At 55.2% G+C, this 24,485-nt stretch overlaps 1 protein-coding gene across 1 annotated transcript in view; it reads left to right on the top strand.

Annotated features, from left to right (window-relative positions):
• Nucleotides 1-24,485, top strand: part of herc2 (HECT and RLD domain containing E3 ubiquitin protein ligase 2) — a 341,136-nt gene that overhangs the window by 217,504 nt on the left and 99,147 nt on the right. Inside the window, exons 70-75 of the mRNA XM_055943959.1 lie at nucleotides 8,697-8,804; nucleotides 8,908-9,039; nucleotides 14,177-14,335; nucleotides 17,332-17,576; nucleotides 17,721-17,876; nucleotides 20,977-21,291. Of these exons, the coding sequence (XP_055799934.1) occupies nucleotides 8,697-8,804; nucleotides 8,908-9,039; nucleotides 14,177-14,335; nucleotides 17,332-17,576; nucleotides 17,721-17,876; nucleotides 20,977-21,291 (1,115 nt within the window). The remainder of the gene's footprint in view (nucleotides 1-8,696; nucleotides 8,805-8,907; nucleotides 9,040-14,176; nucleotides 14,336-17,331; nucleotides 17,577-17,720; nucleotides 17,877-20,976; nucleotides 21,292-24,485) is intronic.

Raw genomic sequence — 24,485 nt, forward strand, 5'->3', positions numbered from 1 at the left:
GGGGTCTCTGTGTTGTAGACAAGGGACTGAGGGGGGTCTCTGTGTTGTAGACTGAGGGTGGTCTCTGTGTTGTAGACAGAGGGACTGAGGGGGGTCTCTGTTGTAGACAGAGGGACTGAGGGGGGTCTCTGTGTTAGGGACTGAGGGGGGTCTCTGTGTTGTAGACAGAGGGACTGAGGGGGGTCTCTGTTGTAGACAAGGGACTGAGGGGGGTCTCTGTGTTGTAGACAAGGGACTGAGGGGAGTCTCTGTGTTGTAGACAGAGGGACTGAGGGGGGTCTCTGTGTTGTAGACAGAGGGACTGAGGGGGGTCTCTGTGTTGTAGACAGAGGGACTGAGGGGGGTCTCTGTGTTGTAGACAAGGGACTGAGGGGGGTCTCTGTGTTGTAGACAAGGGACTGAGGGGGGTCTCTGTGTTGTAGACTGAGGGGGGTCTCTGTGTTGTAGACTGAGGGGGGGGGTCTCTGTGTTGTAGACAAGGGACTGAGGGGGGTCTCTGTGTTGTAGACTGAGGGACTGAGGGGGGTCTCTGTGTTGTAGACAGAGGGACTGAGGGGGGTCTCTGTGTTGTAGACTGAGGGACTGAGGGGGGTCTCTGTGTTGTAGACTGAGGGTGGTCTCTGTGTTGTAGACTGAGGGACTGAGGGGGGTCTCTGTGTTGTAGACTGAGGGACTGAGGGGGGTCTCTGTGTTGTAGACTGAGGGACTGAGGGGGGTCTCTGTGTTGTAGACTGAGGGTCGTCTCTGTATTGTAGACTGAGGGACTGAGGGGGGTCTCTGTGTTGTAGACAGGGGGACTGAGGGGGGGTCTCTGTGTTGTAGACTGAGGGTCGTCTCTGTATTGTAGACTGAGGGACTGAGGGGGGTCTCTGTGTTGTAGACTGAGGGACTGAGGGGGGTCTCTGTGTTGTAGACAGAGGGACTGAGGGGGGTCTCTGTGTTGTAGACTGAGGGACTGAGGGGGGTCTCTGTGTTGTAGACTGAGGGACTGAGGGGGGTCTCTGTTGTAGACAGAGGGACTGAGGGGGGTCTCTGTGTTGTAGACAGAGGGACTGAGGGGGGTCTCTGTGTTGTAGACTGAGGGACTGAGGGCGGTCTCTGTTGTAGACTGAGGGACTGAGGGGGGTCTCTGTTGTAGACAGAGGGACTGAGGGGGGTCTCTGTTGTAGACAGAGGGACTGAGGGGGGTCTCTGTTGTAGACAGAGGGACTGAGGGGGGTCTCTGTGTTGTAGTCTGAGGGTGGTCTCTGTGTTGTAGACAGAGGGACTGAGGTGGGTCTCTGTGTTGTAGACAGAGGGACTGAGGGGGGTCTCTGTGTTGTAGACTGAGGGGGGTCTCTGTGTTGTAGACAGAGGGACTGAGGGTGGTCTCTGTGTTGTAGACAGAGGGACTGAGGGTGGTCTCTGTGTTGTAGACAGAGGGACTGAGGGGGGTCTCTGTGTTGTAGACAGAGGGACTGAGGGGGGTCTCTGTGTTGTAGACAAGGGACTGAGGGGGGTCTCTGTGTTGTAGACTGAGGGTGGTCTCTGTGTTGTAGACAGAGGGACTGAGGGGGGTCTCTGTTGTAGACAGAGGGACTGAGGGGGGTCTCTGTGTTAGGGACTGAGGGGGGTCTCTGTGTTGTAGACAGAGGGACTGAGGGGGGTCTCTGTGTTGTAGACAAGGGACTGAGGGGGGTCTCTGTGTTGTAGACAAGGGACTGAGGGGGGTCTCTGTGTTGTAGACAGAGGGACTGAGGGGGGTCTCTGTGTTGTAGACAGAGGGACTGAGGGGGGTCTCTGTGTTGTAGACAGAGGGACTGAGGGGGGTCTCTGTGTTGTAGACAAGGGACTGAGGCGGGTCTCTGTGTTGTAGACAAGGGACTGAGGGGGGTCTCTGTGTTGTAGACTGAGGGGGGTCTCTGTGTTGTAGACTGAGGGGGGGGGTCTCTGTGTTGTAGACAAGGGACTGAGGGGGGTCTCTGTGTTGTAGACTGAGGGACTGAGGGGGTTCTCTGTGTTGTAGACAGAGGGACTGAGGGGGGTCTCTGTGTTGTAGACTGAGGGACTGAGGGGGGTCTCTGTGTTGTAGACTGAGGGTGGTCTCTGTGTTGTAGACTGAGGGACTGAGGGGGGTCTCTGTGTTGTAGACTGAGGGACTGAGGGGGGTCTCTGTGTTGTAGACTGAGGGACTGAGGGGGGTCTCTGTGTTGTAGACTGAGGGTCGTCTCTGTATTGTAGACTGAGGGACTGAGGGGGGTCTCTGTGTTGTAGACAGGGGGACTGAGGGGGGGTCTCTGTGTTGTAGACTGAGGGTCGTCTCTGTATTGTAGACTGAGGGACTGAGGGGGGTCTCTGTGTTGTAGACTGAGGGACTGAGGGGGGTCTCTGTGTTGTAGACTGAGGAACTGAGGGGGGTCTCTGTTGTAGACAGAGGGACAGAGGGGGGTCTCTGTGTTGTAGACAGAGGGACAGAGGGGGGGTCTCTGTGTTGTAGACAGAGGGACAGAGGGGGGGTCTCTGTGTTGTAGACTGAGGGACTGAGGGGGGTCTCTGTTGTAGACAGAGGGACTGAGGGGGGTCTCTGTTGTAGACTGAGGGACTGAGGGGGGTCTCTGTTGTAGACAGAGGGACTGAGGGGGGTCTCTGTTGTAGACAGAGGGACTGAGGGGGGTCTCTGTTGTAGACAGAGGGACTGAGGGGGGTCTCTGTTGTAGACAGAGGGACTGAGGGGGGTCTCTGTGTTGTAGACTGAGGGGGGGGGTCTCTGTGTTGTAGACTGAGGGTGGTCTCTGTGTTGTAGACTGAGGGACTGAGGGGGGTCTCTGTGTTGTAGACAGAGGGACTGAGGGGGGTCTCTGTGTTGTAGACAAGGGACTGAGGGGGGTCTCTGTTGTAGACTGAGGGACTGAGGGGGGTCTCTGTGTTGTAGACAGAGGGACTGAGGGGGGTCTCTGTGTTGTAGACTGAGGGACTGAGGGGGGTCTCTGTGTTGTAGACTGAGGGTGGTCTCTGTGTTGTAGACAGAGGGACTGAGGGGGGTCTCTGTGTTGTAGACAGAGGGACTGAGGGGGGTCTCTGTTGTAGACAGAGGGACTGAGGGGGGTCTCTGTGTTAGGGACTGAGGGGGGTCTCTGTGTTGTAGGTGTGGAGGGACTAAGGGGGGTCTCTGTGTTGTAGACCGAGGGTGGTCTCTGTGTTGTAGGTGCGGAGGGACTGAGGGGGGTCTCTGTGTTGTAGACAGAGGGACTGAGGGGGGTCTCTGTGTTGTAGACAGAGGGACTGAGGGGGGTCTCTGTGTTGTAGACAGAGGGACAGAGGGGGGTCTCTGTGTTGTAGACAGAGGGACTGAGGGGGGTCTCTGTGTTGTAGACAGAGGGACTGAGGGGGGTCTCTGTGTTGTAGACAGAGGGACAGAGGGGGGTCTCTGTGTTGTAGACAGAGGGACAGAGGGGGGTCTCTGTGTTGTAGACAGAGGGACAGAGGGGGGTCTCTGTGTTGTAGACAGAGGGACAGAGGGGGGTCTCTGTGTTGTAGACAGAGGGACTGAGGGGGGTCTCTGTGTTGTAGACAGAGGGACTGAGGGGGGTCTCTGTGTTGTAGACAGAGGGACAGAGGGGGGTCTCTGTGTTGTAGACAGAGGGACAGAGGGGGGTCTCTGTGTTGTAGACAGAGGGACAGAGGGGGGTCTCTGTGTTGTAGACAGAGGGACTGAGGGGGGTCTCTGTGTTGTAGACAGAGGGACTGAGGGGGGTCTCTGTGTTGTAGACAGAGGGACTGAGGGGGGTCTCTGTGTTGTAGACAGAGGGACTGAGGGGGGTCTCTGTGTTGTAGACAAGGGACTGAGGGGGGTCTCTGTGTTGTAGACAAGGGACTGAGGGGGTTCTCTGTGTTGTAGACAGAGGGACTGAGGGGGGTCTCTGTGTTGTAGACTGAGGGGGGTCTCTGTGTTTTAGGTGCGGAAGGACTGAGGGGGGTCTCTGTGTTGTAGACAGAGGGACTGAGGGGGGTCTCTGTGTTGTAGACAAGGGACTGAGGGGGGTCTCTGTGTTGTAGACTGAGGGTGGTCTCTGTGTTGTAGACAGAGGGACTGAGGGGGGTCTCTGTGTTGTAGACTGAGGGACTGAGGGGTGTCTCTGTGTTGTAGACTGAGGGTCGTCTCTGTATTGTAGACTGAGGGACTGAGGGGGGTCTCTGTGTTGTAGACAGGGGGACTGAGAGGGGTCTCTGTGTTGTAGACTGAGGGGGGGGTCTCTGTGTTGTAGACAGAGGGGGGTCTCTGTGTTGTAGACTGAGGGACTGAGGGGGGTCTCTGTGTTGTAGACAGGGGGACTGAGGGGGGGTCTCTGTGTTGTAGACTGAGGGTCATCTCTGTATTGTAGACTGCGGGACTGAGGGGGGTCTCTGTGTTGTAGACTGAGGGACTGAGGGGGGTTCTCTGTGTTGTAGACAAGGGACTGAGGGGGTTCTCTGTGTTGTAGACAGAGGGACTGAGGGGGGTCTCTGTGTTGTAGACAAGGGACTGAGGGGGTTCTCTGTGTTGTAGACAAGGGACTGAGGGGGTTCTCTGTGTTGTAGACAGAGGGACTGAGGGGGGTCTCTGTGTTGTAGACTGAGGGGGGTCTCTGTGTTGTAGACTGAGGGGGGTCTCTGTGTTGTAGACAAGGGACTGAGGGGGGTCTCTGTGTTGTAGACTGAGGGGGGTCTCTGTGTTGTAGACTGAGGGGGGTCTCTGTGTTGTAGACAGAGGGACTGAGGGGGGTCTCTGTGTTGTAGACAAGGGACTGAGGGGGGTCTCTGTGTTGTAGACAAGGGACTGAGGGGGTTCTCTGTGTTGTAGACTGAGGGTCGTCTCTGTATTGTAGACTGAGGGGGGTCTCTGTGTTGTAGACAAGGGACTGAGGGGGGTCTCTGTGTTGTAGACAAGGGACTGAGGGGGGTCTCTGTGTTGTAGACTGAGGGGGGTCTCTGTGTTGTAGACAGAGGGACTGAGGGGGGTCTCTGTGTTGTAGACAAGGGACTGAGGGGGGTCTCTGTGTTGTAGACAAGGGACTGAGGGGGTTCTCTGTGTTGTAGACAGAGGGACTGAGGGGGGTCTCTGTGTTGTAGACTGAGGGGGGTCTCTGTGTTTTAGGTGCGGAAGGACTGAGGGGGGTCTCTGTGTTGTAGACAGAGGGACTGAGGGGGGTCTCTGTGTTGTAGACAAGGGACTGAGGGGGGTCTCTGTGTTGTAGACTGAGGGTGGTCTCTGTGTTGTAGACAGAGGGACTGAGGGGGGTCTCTGTGTTGTAGACTGAGGGACTGAGGGGTGTCTCTGTGTTGTAGACTGAGGGTCGTCTCTGTATTGTAGACTGAGGGACTGAGGGGGGTCTCTGTGTTGTAGACAGGGGGACTGAGAGGGGTCTCTGTGTTGTAGACTGAGGGGGGGGTCTCTGTGTTGTAGACAGAGGGGGGTCTCTGTGTTGTAGACTGAGGGACTGAGGGGGGTCTCTGTGTTGTAGACAGGGGGACTGAGGGGGGGTCTCTGTGTTGTAGACTGAGGGTCATCTCTGTATTGTAGACTGCGGGACTGAGGGGGGTCTCTGTGTTGTAGACTGAGGGACTGAGGGGGGTTCTCTGTGTTGTAGACAAGGGACTGAGGGGGTTCTCTGTGTTGTAGACAGAGGGACTGAGGGGGGTCTCTGTGTTGTAGACAAGGGACTGAGGGGGTTCTCTGTGTTGTAGACAAGGGACTGAGGGGGTTCTCTGTGTTGTAGACAGAGGGACTGAGGGGGGTCTCTGTGTTGTAGACTGAGGGGGGTCTCTGTGTTGTAGACTGAGGGGGGTCTCTGTGTTGTAGACAGGGGGACTGAGGGGGGGTCTCTGTGTTGTAGACTGAGGGTCATCTCTGTATTGTAGACTGCGGGACTGAGGGGGGTCTCTGTGTTGTAGACTGAGGGACTGAGGGGGGTTCTCTGTGTTGTAGACAAGGGACTGAGGGGGTTCTCTGTGTTGTAGACAGAGGGACTGAGGGGGGTCTCTGTGTTGTAGACAAGGGACTGAGGGGGTTCTCTGTGTTGTAGACAAGGGACTGAGGGGGTTCTCTGTGTTGTAGACAGAGGGACTGAGGGGGGTCTCTGTGTTGTAGACTGAGGGGGGTCTCTGTGTTGTAGACTGAGGGGGGTCTCTGTGTTGTAGACAAGGGACTGAGGGGGGTCTCTGTGTTGTAGACTGAGGGGGGTCTCTGTGTTGTAGACTGAGGGGGGTCTCTGTGTTGTAGACAGAGGGACTGAGGGGGGTCTCTGTGTTGTAGACAAGGGACTGAGGGGGGTCTCTGTGTTGTAGACAAGGGACTGAGGGGGTTCTCTGTGTTGTAGACTGAGGGTCGTCTCTGTATTGTAGACTGAGGGGGGTCTCTGTGTTGTAGACAAGGGACTGAGGGGGGTCTCTGTGTTGTAGACAAGGGACTGAGGGGGGTCTCTGTGTTGTAGACTGAGGGGGGTCTCTGTGTTGTAGACAGAGGGACTGAGGGGGGTCTCTGTGTTGTAGACAAGGGACTGAGGGGGGTCTCTGTGTTGTAGACAAGGGACTGAGGGGGTTCTCTGTGTTGTAGACAGAGGGACTGAGGGGGGTCTCTGTGTTGTAGACTGAGGGGGGTCTCTGTGTTTTAGGTGCGGAAGGACTGAGGGGGGTCTCTGTGTTGTAGACAGAGGGACTGAGGGGGGTCTCTGTGTTGTAGACAAGGGACTGAGGGGGGTCTCTGTGTTGTAGACTGAGGGTGGTCTCTGTGTTGTAGACAGAGGGACTGAGGGGGGTCTCTGTGTTGTAGACTGAGGGACTGAGGGGTGTCTCTGTGTTGTAGACTGAGGGTCGTCTCTGTATTGTAGACTGAGGGACTGAGGGGGGTCTCTGTGTTGTAGACAGGGGGACTGAGAGGGGTCTCTGTGTTGTAGACTGAGGGGGGGGTCTCTGTGTTGTAGACAGAGGGGGGTCTCTGTGTTGTAGACTGAGGGACTGAGGGGGGTCTCTGTGTTGTAGACAGGGGGACTGAGGGGGGGTCTCTGTGTTGTAGACTGAGGGTCATCTCTGTATTGTAGACTGCGGGACTGAGGGGGGTCTCTGTGTTGTAGACTGAGGGACTGAGGGGGGTTCTCTGTGTTGTAGACAAGGGACTGAGGGGGTTCTCTGTGTTGTAGACAGAGGGACTGAGGGGGGTCTCTGTGTTGTAGACAAGGGACTGAGGGGGTTCTCTGTGTTGTAGACAAGGGACTGAGGGGGTTCTCTGTGTTGTAGACAGAGGGACTGAGGGGGGTCTCTGTGTTGTAGACTGAGGGGGGTCTCTGTGTTGTAGACTGAGGGGGGTCTCTGTGTTGTAGACAGGGGGACTGAGGGGGGGTCTCTGTGTTGTAGACTGAGGGTCATCTCTGTATTGTAGACTGCGGGACTGAGGGGGGTCTCTGTGTTGTAGACTGAGGGACTGAGGGGGGTTCTCTGTGTTGTAGACAAGGGACTGAGGGGGTTCTCTGTGTTGTAGACAGAGGGACTGAGGGGGGTCTCTGTGTTGTAGACAAGGGACTGAGGGGGTTCTCTGTGTTGTAGACAAGGGACTGAGGGGGTTCTCTGTGTTGTAGACAGAGGGACTGAGGGGGGTCTCTGTGTTGTAGACTGAGGGGGGTCTCTGTGTTGTAGACTGAGGGGGGTCTCTGTGTTGTAGACAAGGGACTGAGGGGGGTCTCTGTGTTGTAGACTGAGGGGGGTCTCTGTGTTGTAGACTGAGGGGGGTCTCTGTGTTGTAGACAGAGGGACTGAGGGGGGTCTCTGTGTTGTAGACAAGGGACTGAGGGGGGTCTCTGTGTTGTAGACAAGGGACTGAGGGGGTTCTCTGTGTTGTAGACTGAGGGTCGTCTCTGTATTGTAGACTGAGGGGGGTCTCTGTGTTGTAGACAAGGGACTGAGGGGGGTCTCTGTGTTGTAGACAAGGGACTGAGGGGGGTCTCTGTGTTGTAGACTGAGGGGGGTCTCTGTGTTGTAGACTGAGGGGGGTCTCTGTGTTGTAGACAGAGGGACTGAGGGGGGTCTCTGTGTTGTAGACAGAGGGACTGAGGGGGGTCTCTGTGTTGTAGACAAGGGACTGAGGGGGGTCTCTGTGTTGTAGACAAGGGACTGAGGGGGGTCTCTGTGTTGTAGACAAGGGACTGAGGGGGGTCTCTGTGTTGTAGACAGGGGGACTGAGAGGGGTCTCTGTGTTGTAGACTGAGGGGGGGGTCTCTGTGTTGTAGACAGAGGGGGGTCTCTGTGTTGTAGACTGAGGGACTGAGGGGGGTCTCTCTGTTGTAGACAGGGGGACTGAGGGGGGGTCTCTGTGTTGTAGACTGAGGGTCGTCTCTGTATTGTAGACTGCGGGACTGAGGGTTGTCTCTGTGTTGTAGACTGAGGGACTGAGGGGGGTCTCTGTGTTGTAGACTGAGGGACTGAGGGGGGTCTCTGTGTTGTAGACTGAGGGACTGAGGGGGGTCTCTGTGTTGTAGGTGCGGAGGGACTGAGGGGGGTCTCTGTGTTGTAGACTGAGGGACTGAGGGGGGTCTCTGTGTTGTAGACAAGGGACTGAGGGACTGAGGGGGGTCTCTGTGTTGTAGGTGCGGAGGGACTGAGGGGGGTCTCTGTGTTGTAGACTGAGGGACTGAGGGGGGTCTCTGTGTTGTAGACAGGGGTACTGAGGGGGGGTCTCTGTGTTGTAGGTGCGGAGGGACTGAGGGTGGAGTTTGACCGGCAGTGTTCTGCAGAGAGACGTCATGACCCTCTCACCATCATGGACGGAGCCAATAGGATCATCTCTGTCCGATCAGGTGACCACAAGACACAACCCTAACCCCCAACACTTCGTTAGATGTTAGAAGAGGATTTTGGTTTGTGCCAGGTGTCTTCATGGTGTCTCCTCGTCCTGCTCAGGTCGGGAGTGGGCCGACTGGTCCAGCGAGTTGAGGATCCCAGCGGACGAGTTGAAGTGGAAGTTTACCAGCGATGGATCTGTAAACGGATGGGGTTGGCGCTTCACTGTCTACCCTATCATGCCCGCTGCTGGTATGACCCACACACTGTCTACCCCATCATGCCCGCTGCTGGTATGACCCACACACTGTCTACCCCATCATGCTGCTGCTGGTATGACCCACACACTGTCTACCCTATCATGCCCGCTGCTGGTATGACCCACACACTGTCTACCCCATCATGCTGCTGCTGGTATGACCCACACACTGTCTACCCCATCATGCTGCTGGTATAACCCACACACTGTCTACCCTATCATGCTGCTGGTATGACCCACACACTGTCTACCCCATCATGCTGCTGGTATAACCCACACACTGTCTACCCCATCATGCTGCTGGTATAACCCACACACTGTCTACCCTATCATGCTGCTGGTATGACCCACACACTGTCTACCCCATCATGCTGCTGGTATAACCCACACACTGTCTACCCCATCATGCTGCTGGTATGACCCACACACTGTCTACCCCATCATGCTGCTGGTATGACCCACACACTGTCTACCCCATCATGCTGCTGCTGGTATGACCCACACACTGTCTACCCCATCATGCTGCTGCTGGTATGACCCACACACTGTCTACCCCATCATGCTGCTGCTGGTATGACCCACACACTGTCTACCCCATCATGCTGCTGCTGGTATGACCCACACACTGTCTACCCCATCATGCTGCTGCTGGTATGACCCACACACTGTCTACCCCATCATGCTGCTGGTATAACCCACACACTGTCTACCCCATCATGCTGCTGGTATGACCCACACACTGTCTACCCCATCATGCTGCTGGTATAACCCACACACTGTCTACCCCATCATGCTGCTGGTATGACCCACACACTGTCTACCCCATCATGCTGCTGGTATGACCCACACACTGTCTACCCCATCATGCTGCTGGTATGACCCACACACTGTCTACCCCATCATGCCCGCTGCTGGTATGACCCACACACTGTCTACCCCATCATGCTGCTGGTATGACCCACACACTGTCTACCCCATCATGCTGCTGCTGGTATGACCCACACACTGTCTACCCCATCATGCTGCTGGTATAACCCACACACTGTCTATCCCATCATGCTGCTGCTGGTATGACCCACACACTGTCTACCCCATCATGCTGCTGGTATAACCCACACACTGTCTACCCCATCATGCTGCTGGTATAACCCACACACTGTCTACCCCATCATGCTGCTGGTATGACCCACACACTGTCTAACCCATCATGCTGCTGCTGGTATGACCCACACACTGTCTACCCCATCATGCTGCTGGTATGACCCACACACTGTCTACCCCATCATGCTGCTGCTGGTATGACCCACACACTGTCTACCCCATCATGCCCGCTGCTGGTATGACCCACACACTGTCTACCCCATCATGCTGCTGCTGGTATGACCCACACACTGTCTACCCCATCATGCTGCTGGTATAACCCACACACTGTCTACCCCATCATGCTGCTGGTATAACCCACACACTGTCTACCCCATCATGCTGCTGCTGGTATGACCCACACACTGTCTACCCCATCATGCCCGCTGCTGGTATGACCCACACACTGTCTACCCCATCATGCTGCTGGTATGACCCACACACTGTCTACCCCATCATGCCTGCTGCTGGTATGACCCACACACTGTCTACCCCATCATGCTGCTGGTATGACCCACACACTGTCTACCCCATCATGCTGCTGGTATGACCCACACACTGTCTACCCCATCATGCTGCTGGTATGACCCACACACTGTCTACCCCATCATGCTGCTGGTATGACCCACACACTGTCTACCCCATCATGCTGCTGGTATGACCCACACACTGTCTACCCCATCATGCTGCTGGTATGACCCACACACTGTCTTCCCCATCATGCTGCTGCTGGTATGACCCACACACTGTCTACCCCATCATGCTGCTGCTGGTATGACCCACACACTGTCTACCCCATCATGCCCGCTGCTGGTATGACCCACACACTGTCTACCCCATCATGCTGCTGGTATGACCCACACACTGTCTACCCTATCATGCTGCTGCTGGTATGACCCACACACTGTCTACCCCATCATGCTGCTGGTATGACCCACACACTGTCTACCCCATCATGCTGCTGCTGGTATGACCCACACACTGTCTACCCCATCATGCTGCTGGTATGACACACACACTGTCTACCCCATCATGCTGCTGCTGGTATGACCCACACACTGTCTACCCCATCATGCTGCTGGTATAACCCACACACTGTCTACCCCATCATGCTGCTGGTATGACCCACACACTGTCTACCCCATCATGCTGCTGCTGGTATGACCCACACACTGTCTACCCCATCATGCTGCTGGTATGACCCACACACTGTCTACCCCATCATGCTGCTGCTGGTATGACCCACACACTGTCTACCCCATCATGCCCGCTGCTGGTATGACCCACACACTGTCTACCCCATCATGCTGCTGCTGGTATGACCCACACACTGTCTACCCCATCATGCTGCTGGTATAACCCACACACTGTCTACCCCATCATGCTGCTGGTATAACCCACACACTGTCTACCCCATCATGCTGCTGCTGGTATGACCCACACACTGTCTACCCCATCATGCCCGCTGCTGGTATGACCCACACACTGTCTACCCCATCATGCTGCTGGTATGACCCACACACTGTCTACCCCATCATGCTGCTGCTGGTATGACCCACACACTGTCTACCCCATCATGCTGCTGCTGGTATGACCCACACACTGTCTACCCCATCATGCCCGCTGCTGGTATGACCCACACACTGTCTACCCCATCATGCTGCTGGTATGACCCACACACTGTCTACCCTATCATGCTGCTGCTGGTATGACCCACACACTGTCTACCCCATCATGCTGCTGGTATGACCCACACACTGTCTACCCCATCATGCTGCTGCTGGTATGACCCACACACTGTCTACCCCATCATGCTGCTGGTATGACACACACACTGTCTACCCCATCATGCTGCTGGTATAACCCACACACTGTCTACCCCATCATGCTGCTGGTATGACCCACACACTGTCTACCCCATCATGCCTGCTGCTGGTATGACCCACACACTGTCTACCCCATCATGCTGCTGCTGGTATGACCCACACACTGTCTACCCCATCATGCTGCTGGTATGACCCACACACTGTCTACCCCATCATGCTGCTGGTATGACCCACACACTGTCTACCCCATCATGCCTGCTGCTGGTATGACCCACACACTGTCTACCCCATCATGCTGCTGGTATGACCCACACACTGTCTACCCCATCATGCTGCTGCTGGTATGACCCACACACTGTCTACCCCATCATGCTGCTGCTGGTATGACCCACACACTGTCTACCCCATCATGCTGCTGCTGGTATGACCCACACACTGTCTACCCCATCATGCTGCTGGTATGAACCACACACTGTCTACCCCATCATGCCCGCTGCTGGTATGACCCACACACTGTCTACCCTATCATGCCCGCTGCTGGTATGACCCACACACTGTCTACCCCATCATGCTGCTGGTATGACCCACACACTGTCTACCCCATCATGCTGCTGGTATGACCCACACACTGTCTACCCCATCATGCTGCTGCTGGTATGACCCACACACTGTCTACCCCATCATGCCCGCTGCTGGTATGACCCACACACTGTCTACCCCATCATGCTGCTGGTATGACCCACACACTGTCTACCCCATCATGCTGCTGCTGGTATGACCCACACACTGTCTACCCCATCATGCTGCTGGTATGACCCACACACTGTCTACCCCATCATGCTGCTGGTATAACCCACACACTGTCTACCCCATCATGCTGCTGCTGGTATGACCCACACACTGTCTACCCCATCATGCTGCTGGTATGACCCACACACTGTCTACCCCATCATGCTGCTGGTATGACCCACACACTGTCTACCCCATCATGCTGCTGGTATGACCCACACACTGTCTACCCCATCATGCTGCTGGTATAACCCACACACTGTCTACCCCATCATGCTGCTGGTATGACCCACACACCCACTCACTGCCTCACTGCCTCACCAAACTCACTGCCTCACCACACTCACTGCCTCACCACACTCACTGCCTCACCACACTCACTGCCTCACCCCACTCACTGCCTCACCCCACTCACTGCCTCACCACTCACTGCCTCACCACACTCACTGCCTCACCACTCACTGCCTCACTGCCTCACCACTCACTGCCTCACCACACTCACTGCCTCACCACACTCACTGCCTCACCACACACACTGCCTCACCACACTCACTGCCTCACCACACTCACTGCCTCACCACACTCACTGCCTCACCACACACACTGCCTCACCACACACACTGCCTCACTGCCTCACCACACTCACTGCCTCACCACTCACTGCCTCACCACTCACTGCCTCACCACTCACTGCCTCACCACACACACTGCCTCACCACACACACTGCCTCACCACACACACTGCCTCACCACACACACTGCCTCACCACACACACTGCCTCACCACACACACTGTCTCACCACACACACTGTCTCACCACACACACTGTCTCACCACACACACTGTCTCACCACACACACTGCCTCACCACACACACTGCCTCACCACACTCACTGCCTCACCACACTCACTGCCTCACTGCCTCACCACACTCACTGCCTCTGCACTCACTGCCTCTGCACTCACTGCCTCTGCACTCACTGCCTCTGCACTCACTGCCTCACCACTCACTGCCTCACCACACACTGACTCACCACACACACTGCCTCACCACACACACTGCCTCACCACACACACTGCCTCACCACACTCACTGCCTCACCACACTCACTGCCTCACTACACTCACTGCCTCACCACACACACTGCCTCACCACACACACTGCCTCACCACACACACTGCCTCACCACACTCACTGCCTCACCACACACACTGCCTCACCACACACACTGCCTCACCACACACACTGCCTCACCACACACACTGCCTCACCCCACTCACTGCCTCACCACTCACTGCCTCACCCCACACCCTGCCATAGTGTGTAGTTAGTTGTCCATATACTGTATAACAGACTGTGTCTGTCCCCCGCAGGGCCCAAAGACCTCCTGTCTGACCGCTGCATCCTGTCCTGTCCCTCCATGGACTTGGTGACCTGCCTCCTGGACTTCAGGCTCAACCTGACCTCCAACAGGAGTATCGTACCCCGCCTGGCCGCTTCCCTGGCTGCCTGCGCTCAGCTCAGCGCCCTGGGTACGAGGACCACCTCTTAGTCCGCAGCAGGGTCATTTAGGACGCACCTCAGCCTGATATACATCTCTAGCTGCTTCTCAGGGTTGTTAGGGGGAGGCTGTGGCAGTACAGTCTAGCTGCTTCTCAGTGTTGTTATGGGGAGGCTGTGGCAGTACAGTCTAGCTGCTTCTCAGTGTTGTTAGGGGGAAGCTGTGGCAGTACAGTCTAGCTGCTTCTCAGTGTTGTTAGGGGGAAGCTGTGGCAGTACAGTCTAGCTGCTTCTCAGTGTTGTTAGGGGGAGGCTGGGTTGTTAGGGGGAAGCTGTGGCAGTACAGTCTAGCTGCTTCTCAGTGTTGTTAGGGGGAGGCTGGGTTGTTAGGGGGAAGCTGTGGCAGTACAGTCTAGCTGCTTCTCAGGGTTGTTAGGGGGGAAGCTGCGGCAGTACAGTCTAGCTGCTTCTCAGTGTTGTTAGGGGGAGGCTGGGTTGTTAGGGGGAAGCTGTGGCAGTACAGTCTAGCTGCTTCTCAGGGTTGTTATGGGGAGGCTGTGGCAGTACAGTCTAGCTGCTTCTCAGTGTGTTTAGGGGGAAGCTGTGGCAGTACAGTCTAGCTACTTCTCAGGGTTGTTAGGGGGAGGCTGTGGCAGTACAGTCTAGCTACTTCTCAGTGTTAGGGGGAGGCTGGGTTGTTAGGGGGAGGCTGTGGCAGTAAAGTCTAGCTGCTTCTCAGTGTTTTTAGGGGGAAGCTGTGGCAGTACAGTCTAGCTGCTTCTCAGTGTTTTTAGGGGGAAGCTGCGGCAGTACAGTCTAGCTGCTTCTCAGTGTTGTTAGGGGGAAGCTGTGGCAGTACAGTCTAGCTGCTTCTCAGTGTTTTTAGGGGGAGGCTGTGGCAGTACAGTCTAGCTGCTTCTCAGGGTTGTTAGGGGGAGGCTGTGGCAGTACAGTCTAGCTGCTTCTCAGTGTTTTTAGGTGGAAGCTGTGGCAGTACAGTCTAGCTGCTTCTCAGTGTTAGGGGGAGGCTGTGGCAGTACAGTCTAGCTGCTTCTCAGTGTAGTAGGGGGAGGCTGTGGCAGTACAGTCTAGCTGCTTCTCAGTGTTTTTAGGGGGAAGCTGTGGCAGTACAGTCTAGCTGCTTCTCAGGATTGTTAGGGGGAAGCTGTGGCAGTACAGTCTAGCTGCTTCTCAGGGTTGTTAGGGGGAGGCTGTGGCAGTACAGTCTTGCTGCTTCTCAGGGTTGTTAGGGGGAGGCTGTGGCAGTACAGTCTAGCTGCTTCTCAGTGTTTTTAGGGGGAAGCTGTGGCAGTACAGTCTAGCTGCTTCTCAGTGTTAGGGGGAGGCTGTGGCAGTACAGTCTAGCTACTTCTCAGTGTTGTTAGGGGGAAGCTGTGGCAGTACAGTCTAGCTGCTTCTCAGGGTTGTTAGGGGGAGGCTGTGGCAGTACAGTCTTGCTGCTTCTCAGGGTTGTTAGGGGGAGGCTGTGGCAGTACAGTCTAGCTGCTTCTCAGTGTTTTTAGGTGGAAGCTGTGGCAGTACAGTCTAGCTGCTTCTCAGTGTTAGGGGGAGGCTGTGGCAGTACAGTCTAGCTACTTCTCAGTGTTGTTAGGGGGAAGCTGTGGCAGTACAGTCTAGCTAATTCTCAGTGTTGTTAGGGGGAGGCTGTGGCAGTACAGTCTAGCTGCTTCTCAGGATTGTTAGGGGGAAGCTGTGGCAGTACAGTCTAGCTGCTTCTCAGGGTTGTTAGGGGGAAGCTGTGGCAGTACAGTCTAGCTGCTTCTCAGGGTTGTTAGGGGGAAGCTGTGGCAGTACAGTCTAGCTGCTTCTCAGGGTTGTTAGGGGGAAGCTGTGGCAGTACAGTCTAGCTGCTTCTCAGGGTTGTTAGGGGGAAGCTGTGGCAGTACAGTCTAGCTGCTTCTCAGGGTTGTTAGGGGGAAGCTGTGGCAGTACAGTCTAGCTGCTTCTCAGGGTTGTTAGGGGGAAGCTGTGGCAGTACAGTCTAGCTGCTTCTCAGGGTTGTTAGGGGGAGGCTGTGGCAGTACAGTCTTGCTGCTTCTCAGGGTTGTTAGGGGGAGGCTGTGGCAGTACAGTCTAGCTGCTTCTCAGTGTTTTTAGGTGGAAGCTGTGGCAGTACAGTCTAGCTGCTTCTCAGTGTTGTTAGGGGGAGGCTGTGGCAGTACAGTCTAGCTACTTCTCAGTGTTGTTAGGGGGAGGCTGTGGCAGTACAGTCTAGCTACTTCTCAGTGTTGTTAGGGGGAGGCTGTGGCAGTACAGTCTAGCTGCTTCTCAGTGTGTTTAGGGGGAAGCTGTGGCAGTACAGTCTAGCTGCTTCTCAGTGTTCTTAGGGGGAGGCTGTGGCAGTACAGTCTAGCTGCTTCTCAGTGTTGTTAGGGGGAAGCTGTGGCAGTACAGTTGAGGAATTGCTATTAAAAATTGTACATTGACTCTGATACATGTCCCATAGAAATGTCTGGATTCTTGGGTTTTCACCTCTCTCATTGTGTAGTTCTGACCCGGTCTCCTCTCTGTCATTGTATAGTTCTGATCCGGTCTCCTCTCTGTCATTGTATAGTTCTGACCCGGTCTCCTCTCTGTCATTGTATAGTTCTGACCCGGTCTCCTCTCTGTCATTGTATAGTTCTGACCCGGTCTCCTCTCTGTCATTGTATAGTTCTGACCCGGTCTCCTCTCTGTCATTGTGTAGTTCTGACCCGGTCTCCTCTCTGTCATTGTATAGTTCTGATCCGGTCTCCTCTCTGTCATTGTGTAGTTCTGACCCGGTCTCCTCTCTGTCATTGTATGGTTCTGACCCGGTCTCCTCTCTGTCATTGTATAGTTCTGATCCGGTATCCTCTCTGTCATTGTATAGTTCTGACCCGGTCTTCTCTCTGTCATTGTATAGTTCTGACCCGGTCTCCTCTCTGTCATTGTATAGTTCTGACCCGGTCTCCTCTCTGTCATTGTATAGTTCTGACCCGGTCTCCTCTCTGTCACTGTAAAGTACCCTGTATTAATTGTCTTGTAGCAGCAGGACATCGTATGTGGGCTCTGCAGAGGCTGCGTAAGCTGCTGACCACAGAGTATGGCCAGTCCATCAACATCACCAGGCTGCTTGGGGACAGCGAAGTAGAGTCTCGCTCCATGAGTTTTACAGGCAGTGCGCTGGCCGCCCTGGTGAAGGGTCTTCCTGAGGCTCTCCAGAGGCAGTATGAATACGAGGACCCCATCGTCAGGGGTGGGAAACAGCTGCTGCACAGCCCCTTCTTCAAGGTAGGCTAACAGAAAGGGTTAACTGTTACCTGTGTTCTTCCAGTGACAGCCGAGGGGAAGGTGTAATGAACGTGTGCCATTTTATAGATTTAGTTTTGTCTTTGCGATTTTGGATATCATTTTGGGTCGGTCTGTTTGTTTTAGGTGCTGGTGGCTCTAGCCTGCGACCTGGAGTTGGATACCCTACCCTGCTGTGCTGAGACCCATAAGTGGGCGTGGTTCCGCCGGTACTGTACTGCATCCAGAGTGGCTGTCGCTCTGGACAAGAGGACTCCTCAGCCACGCCCCTTCCTGGATGAGGTGGGTTGGGCAAGGCAGACCATCCTTACAACTGTTAATATATACTATATATATACAAAAGTATGTGGACACCCTTTCAAATTAGTGGATTCGGCTATTTCAGAAACACCCGTTGCTGACAGGTGTATAAAATCGAACACACAGCCATGCAATCTCCATAGACAAACAACGTCAGTAGAATGGCCCTTACTGAAGAGCTCAGTGACTTTCAACGTGGAACCGTCATAGGATGCCACCTTTCCAACAAGTCAGTTTGTCAAATGTCTCCCCTGCTAGAGCTGCCCAGGTCAACTGTGAAGTGGAAACGTCTAGGAGCAACAACGGCTCAGTCGCAAAGTGGTAGGCCACGCAAGCTCACAGAACGGGACCGGCGAGTGCTGAAGCGCGTAGACCGTAATAATAGTCTGTCCTTGGTTGCAACACTACCGAGTTCCAAACTGCCTCTGGAAGCAACGTCAGCACAAGAACTGTTCTGTCTGGAGCTTCATGAAATGGGTTTCCATGGCAGAGCAGCAGCACACAAGCCTAAGATCACCATGCGCAATGCCAAGCGTCGGCTGGAGTGGTGTAAAGCTCGCTGCCATTGGACTCTGGAGCGATGAATCACGCTTCACCATCTGGCAGTCCGACAGACAGATCTGGGTTTGGCAGATGCCAGGAGAACGCTACCTGCCTCAATGCATAGTGCCAACTGTAAAGTTTGGTGGAGGAGGAATAATGGTCTGGGGCTGTTTCTCATGGTTCAGGCCCCTTAGTTCCAGTGAAGGGAAATCTTAACGCTACAGCTTACATTGACATTCTAGATGATTCTGTGCTTCCAACTTTGTGGCAACAGTTTGGGGAAGGCCCTTTCCTGTTTCAGCATGACAATGCCCTTGTTCGGGCGGCAGGTAGCCTGGTGGTTATAGCATTGGACTAGTAACTGTAAGGTTGCTAGATCGAATCCCCGAGCTGACAAGGTAGAAATCTGTCGTTCTGCCCCTGAAGGCAGTTAACCCACTGTTCCTAGGCCGTCATTGTAAATAATAATTTGTTCTTAACTGGCTAGTTAAATAAAGGTACAAATAAAAAGTTCACAAAGCAAGGTCCATACAGAAATGGTTTGTCGAGATCGTTGTGGAAGAAGGCCTAATCGCCCAACATCAGTGCCCGACCTCACTAATGCTCGTGGCTGAATGGAAGCAAGTCCCTGCAGCAATGTTCCAACATCTAGTGGAAAGCCTTCCCAGAAGAGTGGAGGCTGTTATAGCAGCAATGTTCCAACATCTAGTGGAAAGCCTTCCCAGAAGAGTGGAGGCTGTTACAGCAGCAATGTTCCAACATCTAGTGGAAAGCCTTCCCAGAAAAGTGGAGGCTGTTATAGCAGCAATGTTCCAACATCTAGTGGAAAGCCTTCCCAGAAGAGTGGAGGCTGTTACAGCAGCAATGTTCCAACATCTAGTGGAAAGCCTTCCCAGAAGAGTGGAGGCTGTTATAGCAGCAATGTTCCAACATCTAGTGGAAAGCCTTCCCAGAAGAGTGGAGGCTGTTACAGCAGCAATGTTCCAACATCTAGTGGAAAGCCTTCCCAGAAGAGTGGAGGCTGTTATAGCAGCAATGTTCCAACATCTAGTGGAAAGCCTTCCCAGAAGAGTGGAGGCTGTTACAGCAGCAATGTTCCAACATCTAGTGGAAAGCCTTCCCAGAAGAGTGGAGGCTGTTATAGCAGCAATGTTCCAACATCTAGTGGAAAGCCTTCCCAGAAGAGTGGAGGCTGTTATAGCAGCAATCTTCCAACATCTAGTGGAAAGCCTTCCCAGAAGAGTGGAGGCTGTTATAGCAGCAATGTTCCAACATCTAGTGGAAAGCCTTCCCAGAAGAGTGGAGGCTGTTATAGCAGCAATCTTCCAACATCTAGTGGAAAGCCTTCCCAGAAGAGTGGAGGCTGTTGTGAAAGCAAAGGGCGGACCAACTCTATATTAATACCATGATCCTGGAATGAGATGTTGACGTGCTGGTGTCTACATCCTGTATCATCACCCGTTTATCCAACTAGTCAATGGATGGCAATCAGTTTTCCTTTCTTTCAAATGACCACAATGGAAATAAGTTGTACAAACACTCTGATCTGGACATTATCTCTAACCACTCTGATTTGGACATTATCTCTAACCACTCTGATCTGGACATTATCTCTAACCACTCTGATTTGGACATTATCTCTAACCACTCTGATCTGGACATTATCTCTAACCACTCTGTCCCTCTAATCTGGACATTATCTCTAACCACTCTGATCTGGACATTATCTCTAACCCCTCTGTCCCTCCGATATGGACATTATCTCTAACCACTCTGATCTGGACATTATCTCTAACCACTCTGATCTGGACATTATCTCTAACCACTCTGATTTGGACATTATCTCTAACCACTCTGATCTGGACATTATCTCTAACCACTCTGTCCCTCTAATCTGGACATTATCTCTAACCACTCTGATCTGGACATTATCTCTAACCCCTCTGTCCCTCCGATATGGACATTATCTCTAACCCCTCTGTCCCTCCGATATGGACATTATCTCTAACCCCTCTGTCCCTCCGATATGGACATTATCTCTAACCACTCTGTCCCTCTGATCTGGACATTATCTCGAACCACTCTGATCTGGACATTATCTCTAACCACTCTGATCTGGACATTATCTCTAACCACTCTGTCCCTCTGATCTGGACATTATCTCTAACCATTCTGATCTGGACATTATCTCGAACCACTCTGATCTGGACATTATCTCTAACCCCTCTGTCCCTCCGATATGGACATTATCTCTAACCCCTCTGTCCCTCCGATATGGACATTATCTCTAACCCCTCTGTCCCTCCGATATGGACATTATCTCTAACCACTCTGTCCCTCTGATCTGGACATTATCTCTAACCACTCTGATCTGGACATTATCTCTAACCACTCTGATCTGGACATTATCTCTAACCACTCTGCCCCTCTGATCTGGACATTATCTCTAACCACTCTGCCCCTCTGATCTGGACATTATCTCGAACCACTCTGTCCCTCTGATCTGGACATTATCTCTAACCACTCTGCCCCTCTGCAGGTGACTAAGAAGATCCGTGAGTTGATGGCTGACTGTGAAGTGATGAACGTCCTCCATGAGAGCCATGACTTGTTTAAGAGAGAGCAGGACGAACAGCTGGTCCAGTGGATGAACAGGAGACCTGACGACTGGACGCTGTCTGCAGGAGGCTCCGGGACCATCTACGGCTGGGGTCACAACCACCGGGGTCAGCTAGGGGGCATTGAGGGGGCAAAGGTCAAGGTCCCCACCCCCACAGAGGCCCTGGCGACTCTGAGACCTGTTCAGCTGATAGGAGGGGAGCAGACCCTGTTCGCTGTCACTGCTGATGGGAAGGTAAAGACCAGTAGGGTCCTGGTAGGGTCCTGGAGGAAAGGTAAAGACCAGTAGAGTCCTGGTGGGGTCCTGGTGGAAAGGTAAAGACCAGTAGAGTCCTGGTGGAAAGGTAAAGACCAGTAGAGTCCTGGTAGGGTCCTGGTAGGGTCCTGGTAGGGTCCTGGTAGGGTCCTGGTTGGGTCCAGGTGGGTTCCTGGTGGGGTCCTGGTGGGGTCCTGGTAGGGTCCTGGTGGGGTCCTGGTGGGGTCCTGGTGGGGTCCTGGTGGGGTCCTGGTGGGGTCCTGGTGGGAAGGTAAAGACCAGTAGAGTCCTGGTAGGGTCCTGGTGGAAAGGTAAAAACCAGTAGAGTCCTGGTGGAAAGGTAAAGACCAGTAGAGTCCTGGTAGGGTCCTGGTGGAAAGGTAAAGACCAGTAGAGTCCTGGTAGGGTCCTGGTGGAAAGGTAAAGACCAGTAGAGTCCTGGTGGGGTCCTGGTAGAGTCCTGGTGGGGTCCTGGTAGAGTCCTGGTTGGGTCCTGGTAGAGTCCTGGTAGAGTCCTGGTGGGGTCCCGGTAGAGTCCCTGGTGGGGTCCTGGTAGGGTCCTGGTGGGGTCCTGGTAGGGTCCTGGTGGGGTCCTGGTAGGGTCCTGGTAGGGTCCTGGTGGGGTCCTGGTGGGGTCCTGGTGGGGTCCTGGTGGGGTCCTGGTGGGAAGGTAAAGACCAGTAGAGTCCTGGTAGGGTCCTGGTGGAAAGGTAAAGACCAGTAGAGTCCTGGTGGGTCCTGGTGGAAAGGTAAAAACCAGTAGAGTCCTGGTGGAAAGGTAAAGACCAGTAGAGTCCTGGTAGGGTCCTGGTGGAAAGGTAAAGACCAGTAGAGTCCTGGTAGGGTCCTGGTGGAAAGGTAAAGACCAGTAGAGTCCTGGTGGGGTCCTGGTAGAGTCCTGGTTGGGTCCTGGTAGAGTCCTGGTAGAGTCCTGGTGGGGTCCCGGTAGAGTCCCTGGTGGGGTCCTGGTAGGGTCCTGGTGGGGTCCCTGTAGGGTACCGGGAAAATCCCTGTAGGGTCCCTGTAGGGTCCCGGTAGAGTCCCGGTAGAGTCCTGGTAGAGTTATGGTAGGGTCCTGGTGGGGTCCTGGTGGGGTCCTGGTGGAGTCCTGGTAGGGTGCTGGTAGAGTCCTGGTAGAGTCCTGGTAGAGTCCTGGTAGAGTCCTGGTGGGGTCCTGGTAGGGTCCTGGTAGGGTCCTGGTGGGGTCCAGGTAGAGTCCTGGTAGGGTCCTGGTAGGGTCCTGGTAGGGTCCTGGTGGGGTCCTGGTAGGGTCCTGGTGGGGTCCAGGTAGAGTCCTGGTAGGGTCCTGGTGGGGTCCCGGTAGAGTCCCTGGTGGGGTCCAGGGAGAGGCTTGGTAGAGTCCTGGTGGGGTCCCGGTAGAGTCCCTGGTGGGGTCCTGGTAGGGTCCTGGTTGGGTCCCTGTAGGGTCCCGGTAAAGTCCCTGTAGCGTCCCGGTAGAGTCCCGGTAGGGTCCCGGTAGAGGCCTGGTGGGGTCCTGGTGGGGTCCTGGTAGAGTCCTGGTAGAGGCCTGGTAGAGGCCTGGTGGGGTCCTGGTAGGGTCCTGGTAGAGTCCTGGTAGAGTCCCTGTAGGGTCCCGGTAGAGTCCTGGTAGAGTCCCTGTAGGGTCCCGGTAGAGTCCTGGTAGAGTCCCTGTAGGGTCCCGGTAGAGTCCTGGTAGAGTCCCTGTAGGGTCCTGGTAGAGTCCTGGTAGAGTCCTGGTAGAGTCCTGGTAGAGTCCTGGTAGAGTCCTGGTAGAGTCCTGGTAGAGTCCCTGTAGAGTCCCGGTAGAGTCCCTGTAGGGTCCTGGTAGAGTCCTGGTAGAGTCCCTGTAGGGTCCTGGTGGGGTCCCTGTAGGGTCCTGGTGGGGTCCCTGTAGGGTCCTGGTGGAGTCCTGGTAGGGTCCTGGTAGAGTCCTGGTAGGGTCCTGGTAGAGTCCTGGTAGGGTCCTGGTAGAGTCCTGGTAGGGTCCTGGTAGGGTCCCGGTAGAGTCCCGGTGGGGTCCCGGTAGAGTCCCGGTGGGGTCCCGGTAGAGTCCCGGTAGAGTCCCTGTAGGGTCCTGGTAGAGTCCCTGTAGGGTCCCGGTAGAGTCCCTGTAGGGTCCCGGTAGAGTCCCGGTAGAGTCCCGGTAGAGTCCCGGTAGAGTCCCTGTAGAGTCCCGGTAGGGTCCCGGTAGAGTCCCGGTAGAGTCCCGGTAGAGTCCCGGTAGAGTCCCTGTAGAGTCCCTGTAGAGTCCCTGTAGGGTCCCGGTAGAGTCCCGGTAGAGTCCCAGTAGGGTCCCGGTAGGGTCCCGGTAGAGTCCCTGTAGGGTCCTGGTGGGGTCCCTGTAGGGTCCTGGTAGAGTCCCGGTAGGGTCCCGGTAGAGTCCCGGTAGGGTCCCGGTAGAGTCCCGGTAGGGTCCTGGTAGAGTCCCTGTAGGGTCCTGGTAGAGTCCCTGTAGGGTCCTGGTAGAGTCCCGGTGGGGTCCCGGTAGAGTCCCGGTAGAGTCCCGGTGGGGTCCCGGTAGAGTCCCGGTGGGGTCACGGTAGAGTCCCGGTGGGGTCACGGTAGAGTCCCGGTAGAGTCCCGGTAGAGTCCCGGTAGGGTCCCGGTAGAGTCCCTGTATGGGTCCCGGTAGAGTCCCGGTAGAGTCCCGGTGGGGTCCCTGTAGGGTCCCGGTGGGGTCCCTGTAGGGTCCCGGTGGGGTCCCTGTAGGGTCCCGGTGGGGTCCCGGTGGGGTCCCGGTAGAGTCCCGGTGGGGTCCCGGTAGAGTCCCGGTAGAGTCTCGGTAGAGTCCCTGTAGGGTCCCTGTAGGGTCCCTGTAGAGTCCCGGTAGGGTCCCTGTAGAGTCCCGGTAGAGTCCCTGTAGAGTCCCGGTAGAGTCCCGGTGGGGTCCCTGTAGGGTCCCGGTGGGGTCCCTGTAGGGTCCCGGTGGGGTCCCGGTGGGGTCCCGGTAGAGTCCCGGTGGGGTCCCTGTAGGGTCCCGGTGGGGTCCCTGTAGGGTCCCGGTGGGGTCCCGGTGGGGTCCCTGTAGAGTCCCGGTAGAGTCCCTGTAGAGTCCCGGTAGAGTCCCGGTGGGGTCCCTGTAGGGTCCCGGTGGGGTCCCTGTAGGGTCCCGGTGGGGTCCCTGTAGGGTCCCGGTGGGGTCCCGGTAGAGTCCCGGTGGGGTCCCTGTAGGGTCCCGGTAGAGTCCCGGT

The sequence above is a fragment of the Salvelinus fontinalis genome, chromosome 14, assembly GCF_029448725.1.
Source record: "Salvelinus fontinalis isolate EN_2023a chromosome 14, ASM2944872v1, whole genome shotgun sequence".
NCBI classification, from domain to species: Eukaryota; Metazoa; Chordata; class Actinopteri; order Salmoniformes; family Salmonidae; genus Salvelinus; species Salvelinus fontinalis.